Below are 10,914 nucleotides of genomic sequence, written 5' to 3'. Positions count from 1 at the left end.
AAATCATTACGGATTACTGTAAAAACCCGATAATACTAAACACAATTAAAGCTTGGAATATAATGCGGCAAAATGAGGGCAACTCACATAAAGCATCCCCCTATGCTCCGATAGTGGGAGCATGGGGATTTCAACCAGGGGTTACAGATGCCACTTTTAAACTCTGGAGATCCAGGGGTATCTCATGTTTAGGGGACCTATTTAAAGAAGGGGTCCTGATGTCTTTTGAACAGCTGCGTCAGAAATTCGGATTACCTAATGGAGACCTCTTTTGATACTTCCAAATTCGAGATTACATACAGAAGACGACTACGTTATTAGATAATCTTTATAAATCAGATAGAGAATGTAGAGTGCTATGACCAATGGGGGTATCTTCCGTCATTTATCATTTACTACATGATGAAGTATCGGGAGATATGGACAATCTGCTTAAAACATGGGATCAGGATTTGGGACTAGAAATCCCTATAGAAATGTGGAATGACATTTGGGAAAATGCCAGAAGAATCACCATCTGCAACAGAACTCAGGCTATCCAGCTGAAGATACTTCATAGGGCCCATATAGCACCGGATCGATTGGCAAAATTTAAGGCAGGAGCATCTCAATGTGTCCCAAATGTAAAATAGAGGTGGGCACTCTTGTACATTGCCTATGAACCTGTCAGAAGATCCGTAGATACTGGACTAAAGTAGCAAGTACCCTGACAGAAATTTTAGGAACGGAAATTAAAGTGGACCCTGTATCTCTCCTTTTGGGCTTTTCGAACTTACCCTCCCTGGATATGGACAGGGAAGAGATTATTTTCTATTCTCTCTTTCTGTGCAAGGAAAAATATTTTGGTAAACTGGGTGGCTGAGGGCCCCCCTGGACTTTCAAATCGGCACAGATTAATTATGGAATGTATTCCCCTTGACTTCCTTACAAATATGGTGCACCGAAAGACTGAATTATTTCATAAAATATGGCAGCCCTTCTTGAATGATATAAATACAGATATTTCGGCTATCCTAACAAGGGATTTTATTTAATTGAGATTGCGAACCTGGCTGGTCCGGGGCCCCTTGGGAGAGGAATCCCCCACGAATACGGGTTTTGTTATATTTGATGTTAACACATTCCGAGCATGTATCTCACTATCCAATTTCTGTGTTATCCGTTGTTTTTTTTTTCTTTCTCTTATTTGAATAATGTAAGAAACTTAATTATACACTCTGGTTAGTTGTAGGTTAGATTAGTAGTTAGTTGAGTTTTTTTTCTCTGTATTTTTCTTTTGTTAAATTTTGGTTATTATTTATTTAAGATTTAATTGTATATCAATGTTTATACTTGAGAGTTTTTTTTATTTTTGTAAACTTGTAAAAATGTTAAATTTCTAATAAAAATATTTATAAAAATAGAATATGAGAAAATGAAAAGATTTATTTTAAAAAGAAGTCCATGAACTTATGATTTCTGAGCTGGCTCAGAACCACCACCATCTCACCAGACCCAACTAACATTGAAGTCGCCAATCGTCAGGCGCCATCTTTTGGTGCTGAGCCAATTCACATTCACCATTAACCAAAATAGTAGATAAAGAAAGAAGAATGAGAGAAAATTAAAAAAAAGAAAACTAAACATGGATAGTAAATGCTTTTACAAGAGTAATAAAAGGAAAAGAGTTATTAAAGTGATGATTCCTAATAAGTTGAGACTGGGGAATTAACAATAAATAGCAGAGACACTTAACAAGTATTTTGTGTAGAAACCACAAAAGGAATAGTAGAAAATCAGATAATCTGGATCTAAACTCTTCAGTCCTGCCACATCCACTCATGACTAGTGTATACCATCCACAAGATGCACTGCAAAAATTCACCAGGCTCCTTCGGCAGTACCTTCCAAACCCATGACCAATACCAACTAGAATGATAAAGGGCAGCAGAGACATGCAGCACCACTAACTGCAATTTCCCCTCCAGGCCACTCACCATCCTGACATAGACATATATAACCATTCCTGCAGTGTCGCTGGGTCAAAATCTTAGAACACTTTTCCTCAAAGCATTTTGGACCTACATACACCAAATGGACTCCAATGGTTCAAGAAGGAAGCTCACTGCCACCTTGGCAAGGGTTACTGGTGAGGAACAATAAATCCCAGCTAAGTGAGTGATGCCCACATCACAATTAAAAGAAAAGAATTGTTGTCAGGGCCCATTGACAGTAAGCTGTTTAATTGACCTCCACCAGTCACTTCCTTCTTGAACTGTTGAAGCGCATTTGATGTAAATTGACGACCCAAAAAGCTTTGAGGGAAAGTGTTCCAGGATTCTGTTTCAGTGACACTGAAGGAATGGTGATGTATTTCCATGTCAGGTTGGTGAGTCGCCTGGAGGGGAACTTGCAGATGGTGGTGTTTCATGTCAACAGACCCTGACAACATTCCGATAATAGTACTGAAGACCTGGGCTTCAGAACCTGCGAATCCCCTAGCCAAGCTGTTCTAGTACAGTTACAATACAAGCATCTACTCGACAATGTGGGAAACTGCCCAGGTATGTCATGTACATAGAAAGCAGGACAAATCCAGCACAGCCAATTACCGTACTATCAGTCTACTCTCAATCATCAGTAAAGTAATGGAAGGTGTCATCAAAAGTGCTATCAAGCACCACCTGCTCAGCAATAACCTGCTCAGTGACACCCAGTTTGGGTTCCGCTGTGGCCACTCAGCTAAAAACCTCATTACAGCCTTGGTTCAAACATGGACAAAAGAACTGAATTCCAGAGAGTGAAGTTAGAATGACACCAAGGCTGCATTCAACCAAGTGTGGCATCAAGGAGTTCTAGCAAAACTGGAATCAATGGGTATCAGGAGGCAAACTCTCCACTGGTTACAGCTATACCTGACACATAGGAAAATGTTCATGCTTGTTGGTTGTCAATCACCTCAGTTCCACGACATCACTGCAGGAGTTCCTCAGGGTTGTGTCCTAGGTCCAGCCATCTTCAGCTGCTTCATCAATTACCTTCCCTCCATCATTAGGTCAGAAGTGGGATGTTTGTGCAATGATGATTGCATAGTTGTTCAGCACAATTCACAACTCCTCAGATACTGAAACAGTCCATGTCCAAATGCATCAAAATCTGGACAATATTCAGGCTGGGGTTGATAAGTGGCCAAGTAACATCTGTGCCACATAAATGCCAGGCTATGACCATCATCAAAAAGAGACAATCTAACCGAAATCCCTTGATATTCAAACTTGTTAACATCACTGAATCCCCCACTATCAATATCCTGGGGATTCTCATTGATCAGAAACTCAATTGGACTCATCAGATAAACACAATGGCTACAAGACCAGGTCAGAAGCTAGGAATACTGCGGTAAGTAACTCACTTTCTGACACCACAAATCGTATCTGTCATCTATAAGGCACAAGTCACAGTGTGATGGAATACTCTCCACTTGCCCGAATGAGTGCAGCTCCAATAACACTCAACATGTTTGACATGATCCAGAACAAAGCAGCCTGCTTGATTGGCATCACATCCACAAGCATCCACTCCCTCCACCACCAATGCTTACAAGCAGCAGTGTGTAATACCTCCAAGATGCACTGCAGAAATTCAAAGATTCAGACAGCTCCTTCTAAACCGACAACCACTTTCATCTAGAAGGAAAAGGCCAGCAGATATATGGGAACATCATCATCTTCACGTTCCCCTCCAAGCACCCAACATCCTGATTTAGAAATATATTGCCATTCCTTCACTGTTGCCGGGTCAAATTTCTGAAATTCCCTTCCTAAGGGCATTGTGGATCAACATACAGCAGGTGGACTGCAGCAGTTCAAGAAGGCAGCTCACCACCCCCGTCTCAAGGGCAGTTTGGGACAGCCAATAAATGCTGATCAGCCAGCGATGTTCACATCTCACAAATAAAAGGGAAAAAAAACATGCCTGGATGTGGCAGAACTGCAGATCTTTGATTTGATCCATTGAAAATTAATGCTGTTCGGCATACAAATAGTCCCATTTCACCAAGTTGATGCCTCTTTATTTTATGTATGCTATGTATAACTCCTAATATGTCCTCCTACACCCTTCATTGAATCAAGGCTAATCCCTTGGCTTGATTGTAATGGTCATTTAGGAAAAATACTGGGTCATGAGCTTACAGATTGAATACAATTTTCTTGATAGTCCACAGTGCCTCATGGATGTTTTGAGTTTTGAGTTGTTAGATCTGTTCAAAGTTAATCCCACTCAACACTATGGTAACTCCACACAACATGATGGAACAAAGCTAATGTTTCAAATCATCAGAACTGAAATGAAGTGTGGAGGGGACAGTTTTTCAGCAATAGTGGGGTGAAGAGGGGTTTGGAGTGCTGGGGGAGAAAGGAAATTGATAGTTCAGATTAAGTGATTGGAATGTGGGAATGGCAGAACAATGGCGTGTATAACTGTTCATGTACTTTACGACCTTCTGGGCTTAATATTGAGTTCAACACATTCAAATTGTGAACTCATTCCTTTCCTTGCTTTTAGCTTTGTCCTCTCTCCCCTTCCCCCACCCCAGTGGGACTATCTGTTCTTTCCAATCCGGCAGTTAGACACACCATTGTTCTGCCACATGTCAATCACTTAGTTTGAGTTATCAACACCCTTTCTCCCCCAGCACTTCCCTTCCCCAAACTATTACAAAATGCTGCCCCGTTCACACTTCACTTCACCTTGGATGAGGAGTTTTCTAGACTCAAAACATTGGCTTGTTTTCTCTCCATGTTTGCTGCCTGACCTGCTGTGATTCTCAGCACTTTTTGCTTTCACAACATGATGGAAGGAATTTTCAACATGTAAATGGGACTTTGTCACCATTAGGACAGTGCATCTGTGACAAGTAAATTGGTGAGGATGAGGTTAAGTAGGTTTTTACCCTCTTGTTGATTCCCTCACCTGCTGCCGCAGATTTAATTCAGGATTTGGCTAGCTCAATCAGTCATGATGCTTCTAAGCCACTTTTGATGATGGACATTGAAATCCTCCACCCACAGTAAATTCTGTGCCCTTGCCAATCTCAGTGTTTCTTCCAACTGGTGTTCAAAATTAAGGAGGACTGATTCATTATCCAGGAATGAGCAACTGGGCTATGGTACCGGCTAATCAGAAACATGTTTGTTTGCCTCAATGCCAATGAGTCTTCGTGGGGTCTGGAGCCAATGTTGAGTTCTTCCAAAGCAACTGTCTCCTGTGTGTCGACATACCAAGGGGTGGCGACGTTACCTTCTGGAGCATTAAGGTAAGGAATGATATTGTGAATAAAGTATGGTTCTGTGAACATGACTAGGTAAAGCTGATGGTTTACTTATCTCCGGCATTTCTTCGGGATATCTGGTCGGCATGGACGGGTTGGACTGAAGGGTCTGTTTCAATGCTGTACATCTCTATGACTCTCTGACTCCATGGCATTGCTCTGCCATATTTGACATAAACCCTCAGATGTTCATAAGTAGAACTTGGCACATTATTGACATTTTCTATCATTGGTCAATGTTGAGTGTCCATCTAGTTTCATATTCCTTTTCTTAGGTTTTGTAGCAGTTAGTTGTAGGCCAGACCTACTAAGCTCCAGATTTATTAATTGAATTCAAGTCTCACCATCTGACCCAGAAGTCCCAAGTGCATGAGCCTCGAAGTCTGGATTACTAGTCCTGTGATATTACCACAATGCTATTGCTTCCCCTACATGACCTCTTCTCTTCTGAGCATTTCTTTGCTTCGAAGAGGCTAAAAGCAGTAATACATTATAGAAACAGAACATTCGTCACTAGTTGGTGAGTGCCCAGAAAAAAGCGATTGAATATTTAATCAGGTCAAACCAAAGTTGATTAGCTCCCATTAATAAAAGTCACTATATTTATAAGAATATCAGATTAGGGTTCAATCATGGGAATTATTTGGTGCTATTTCAGATAATATTTCAGTGCACATTATTGTGTGCCAATCAGACCTGTGTTTATACATCCTGAATTAGCCAAGAAATTTTCTGAACTTTGGGAGTGGGGGCCATGCAATATCCAAATGCAGATTCAAATTTTCACAGGCTCAGTGTCTTTCAGGTACATGCACCTAATTAAACTCCCTGATATATTTGGAATGCACAGTATTTAAGAAGTTAAGAGCAAAACAGAAACCTCAACACTATGAATAGAAAAGAATGTGTTGACTCTCCCAATCAAAACTAAGATATTTATTCTTCAGTAAATGCCCCATTAAATGAAGCATGCAAGTTGGTCTAACTAATCAAGTACAGATAATTGTTCCTACCTGTTATTTGGAATATTTGAGTGAACCTTAATAGCGAGATCTGTTATGCATTCTTCATCATCACCACAGTCTTTGGAAAATGGAATCTGCACAAGTAGTTTTAATGGAAAATTGAATTGCATGCATAAATAATTCAACATTGAATAAAATCTAAGATTTCCCCATGGACTTACAAAAAACTCCTTGGACCTTGTTGTGTAGGCATCAACGCTAGGACCAACTTCAGTATTTTTGGGAGCAAAGTCTAAACGTAGACTAAGTGGGTTCACAACATCAATTTTTTCCTAGTTGGGAAAAAATTAGAACACAAGTTAACTAAAATACATCTGGCATTGTATGGAACATACACTGCAATTGCACAAATGTAATATGTCTGAGCTAAAATTAATTGTAATTGCTCACAAAAATGTTTTGCTATAAAGTTGTTTTGTAATACTGCTCCAATTTATTTAACCCTCATATAGGCAAACAAACAGGTTCTTGTGGTGCAATGGTAGTGTCGATAAAGAATGGTGCTGGAAAAGCACAGCAGGTCAGGCAGCATCCGAGGAACAAGAATGTCTACGTTTCTTCAGGACACTGCAGTGGTAGTGTTCTTACCCCTGAGCCAGGAGGCCCAGATTTCAGATCCATGTGTTTCAGAAGTTTGTCACAATATTCCTGAATAAGTTGACTAGAAAATATGTGTAAGCAATTGACCAGCCATGATAGGTGGTCCTCAAATTACGAACATCAAACTTATGAATAATATCCCATATTAATATTAATTTATTTTGAAGATCCTACATGCAAATATTTGCTTATACTTATAAATAGCTACTTTATTGTGTACTGCTTTGTGTTCTGACTAGCATGCAAACTGACTTACTAAGATATTCAAGAACCCAGAAAATGAAGAGACTGACATATTCTCCAAATTTTGACAGATAATTGAGCATCATACTTACATTGACATAAAAGTTAAATATGTTGCATTTTTCCAGTTTATCAACTGAAATGTCATTTTGTATTTCCCGCATATGATTTGTTTGAAACAATGCTCGTGAAGTAGCATGAGATGACTTGAGACTCATATCAAACGTTGCATTGTACCTAATATCTGTAGAGTTGGAAAAGAAATATTTTTAAAAAGGCATTTCTCTGCAGACTAACCATGATAAATTAATGTTACTGTTGTTTCAAACAGATAACAGTACAGCACAGCACAGGAACAGCCCTTTCACCCCACCATTTCTGTGCCAACCATGCCAGCCATTCATTTGTTATATATTTTTTTGAAAACATTTTTACTCTTTTACAAAAAGAAATTTAAAAAATGCAAAGGTACAGAAAAACAGAAATAATACAACTTTATTATATTACAATAACATTAACAATAAACTACCTACACTCTACAGGATACAATAGTCTCATAATTACTTAATTCAAGTTAAATTAAAATGAAATGAAACTAAATTACAAATAAATTAAATTAAATTACATTATTCCACTTGCTGCACTTCCACTGAAGCTCTCGTCCATGGCAGCAACAGTTATTATACCCACATTTACTAGGCCTCCTCCCCCTGGGGTCCTTGGACCTTTATATACAGCCCTCACGTCTATATAAAGGCCCTAATGAGTACCACCAATGGATTCATGTCTATATAATTTAGAAAGGGCCACCACATCTTATAAAATTGCTCTGTTCTATGATGCATCACATTTGGAAGATAGTCTTGGGGGGACGAACTCCAGCACGAGTCTGCGTCACCCTGCAAGACCTGGGGGTTTTTCTGATATCCAGTTCATTCGAATGTTCTTCCTTGCATAATGTGTAAGGATGTTAAATAACCTCTTCCCGTGTTCACCCAGAGAGGGCAGATTCAGTAATCCCAAAAGCCGGGATATCAGATCTGCCTTAACTTCAATTCCCAGGATTTTCTCAGCTCATTCACTATGGCATCCAATATCCACAAGTCTTGTAGCAGGACCAAAACAATGTGTAAGGGTGCCTGATTTTATATTTGGGACATCCTGGAGAAAATCCTTTCTTAAACTTTGCTAACCTCTCTGGTGCCATATGGGTCCTATGAAGGATCTTGAATTGTATAGCTTGTGCTTTATTGCATATTGAAATTTTCTTCATCTTCTCATGCTGGCCATTCTAAACTAATCTCATCTATGTGCACATGGTCTGTAACCCTCTATTCCCTACCTGTTCATGTGTCTGTCTAAATGCCTCTTATCATCCCCTGTCAGAACATTCCAACCAACTACAGCTCTCTGTGTAAAAAAAAACTAGCCTTGCACATACTCTTTAAACTTTCTCCCTCTCACCTTAAATTTCTGCTCTCTAGTATCCAGATATCTGAAGCCCTTCCTACTGCATTAGCTCTTTAGCCGCCAATTCAACAGCGTTGTTGATATCCCTTTTGTTCTTCCTTCCAACAAATATTTCCTGCTTTTAAAATTTAACTTCTTCCAATTTGGACAAGGTCATTGGTGGAATCTTCCCAGCGACTGACTGATAAAGGGCATAAGCAAGAAAGATGGGAAAATAGAGTGATATCGACAGGAAGGAGATCTTGGTGTCAAGGGAATAAAGTTCCTCGCCAGTGAATGGTGAGATGCTTATTTGTAACTATTGCATGGATTAGCAAGTTATTATTAGTTAATCTTGCCTTATTTAAATGTAGTTTCCAATTCTCCCACCATTAGATGGCGACAATTGCTGACTTGAAAGTCAGAGCAGTAACTTGACTACTTAGTGTTCTGCATGCTCCTCTGGATCCTCATCTTGGACAACAGTCTCCAACATCCAAGGCCACTCTCCATGGACAGACATACACCACCTTCTACTGTCTGCGGCATCAGATACATACCAGATTTACCATACCATCCTGGCACATTTCCAATCTGCTTACAATACATTTCTGCCCTTCAATACTATTCGCTGAATTGTACCTATCATTGGAATACTGTGTGCAGGCACAAGCACCAAACCTTTGGATTGGACTAGGATGTAACTCAAAGCTTGCTTTCTCTCTTAGTGGTCACTTTCTTCGTACCTACTTGGTATTTGCAATATATCTTCCTTGACTTGCTTCATTGTCCTTTGTCCCTCAGTCAGAGCTTACTGGCTCCCAGTACTTCTGTCATGACTTGCTTTGTAACAGACACAAAGCCAGTCATCATGGTGGTCAGCAGTGATCAGTTCAAGGTGGTACATGCTTCTGGATGGTACCATTCTATGTCAATCTCACACCTCAACCATTTGCTGGCAGTGTACACCGCAAATACACTCCATATGCATGAACTAAATGGTCACGTCTAAAAGTCTAAGGGGAGTAGTCTTTGGTCAAGTCAGAAGATCCCAGCACAGTAAGTCAGGGGTAACCTCCAGTATCAGTCCAGAGGCTTGGACACAGTCAGCCCAGAGTGTCCAATACAACCAATCTGTGAAGACAACCAAAAATATAAAGAGGGTGAACATAATCTTTGAAGGTAAACTTGCAAATAGTATCAGATGGACAGCAAGAGCTTCTTTAAATATATAAGAAAGAATTGAGAAGCCAAAGTGAACATAGGCCTTGTAGGGAATGAGGCTGGGGAAATAATAGTGGGGCAACAGGAAACGGCAGGGGAGTTGAATAAGTATTTTGCATTAGTCTTCACAGTAGAAAATATGATTCACATTCCAAAATTACAAAATAATAATGGAGGAGAGGAAATAAATACAATATCAATCACTAAAATGAAAGTACTAGGGAAACATATAGGGCTAAAGATCATTATGGAAATATGTTGCTGGAGAAGCGCAGCAGGTCAGGCAGCATCTAGGGAACAGGAGAATCGACGTTTCGGGCATTAGCCCTTCTTCAGGAATGAGGAAAGTTTGTCCAGCAGGCTAAGATAAAAGATAGGGAGGAGGGACTTGGAGGAGGGGCGTCGGAAATGTGATAGGTGGAAAGAGGTCAAGGTAAGGGTGATAGGTCAGACTGGGGTGGGGGCGGAGAGGTCGGGAAGAAGATTGCAGGTTAGGAAGGCGGTGCTGAATTTGATGGATTTGACTGAGACAGGCTGGGGGGAGAGGAAATGAGGAAACTGGTGAAATCCGAGTTCATCCCTTGTGGTTGGAGGGTTCCTAGCCGGAAGATGAGGCAATCTTCCTCCAACCGTCGTTTCGCTGTGGTCTGACGATGGAGGAATCCAAAGACCTGCATATCCTTGGTGGAGTAGGAGGGGGAATTGAAATGTTGAGCTACAGGGTGGTTGGGTTGGTTGGTCCGGGTGTCCCAGAGGTGTTCTCTGAAACGCTCCGCAAGTAGGCGGCCTGTCACCCCAATATAGAGGAGGCAATAGATGATATGTGTGGAGGTACAGGTGAATCTATGGCGGATATGGAAGTTTCCTTTAGGGCCTTGGAGGGAGGTGAGAGGGGAGATGTGGGCGCAAGTCTTGCACCTCCTACGGTTGCAGGGGAAGGTGCCGGGAGTGGAGGTTGGGTGGGTGGGGGGTGTGGATCTGACGAGGGAGTCACGGAGGGAGTGGTATTTACGGAATGCCGATAGGGGAGGGGAGGGAAATATATCCTGGGTGGTGGGGTCC

The 10,914-nt window shown here is 40.8% G+C and overlaps 1 protein-coding gene across 1 annotated transcript in view; it reads right to left on the bottom strand.

Moving 5' to 3' along the window:
• LOC122549086 (integrin alpha-2-like) overlaps window positions 1-10,914 on the bottom strand; it is a 76,498-nt gene that overhangs the window by 48,429 nt on the left and 17,155 nt on the right. The window contains exons 5-7 of the mRNA XM_043688310.1: window positions 7,272-7,423; window positions 6,498-6,608; window positions 6,325-6,410 (exon numbers count right to left, since the gene is read on the bottom strand). Coding sequence (XP_043544245.1) covers window positions 6,325-6,410; window positions 6,498-6,608; window positions 7,272-7,423 — 349 coding nt within the window. The remainder of the gene's footprint in view (window positions 1-6,324; window positions 6,411-6,497; window positions 6,609-7,271; window positions 7,424-10,914) is intronic.

The sequence above is a fragment of the Chiloscyllium plagiosum genome, chromosome 1 (assembly GCF_004010195.1).
Source record: "Chiloscyllium plagiosum isolate BGI_BamShark_2017 chromosome 1, ASM401019v2, whole genome shotgun sequence".
In the NCBI taxonomy this organism is placed as follows: domain Eukaryota; kingdom Metazoa; phylum Chordata; class Chondrichthyes; order Orectolobiformes; family Hemiscylliidae; genus Chiloscyllium; species Chiloscyllium plagiosum.
The sequence above is the reverse complement of the archived record's forward strand: the minus strand, read 5'-3'. Positions and strand labels throughout refer to the sequence as shown.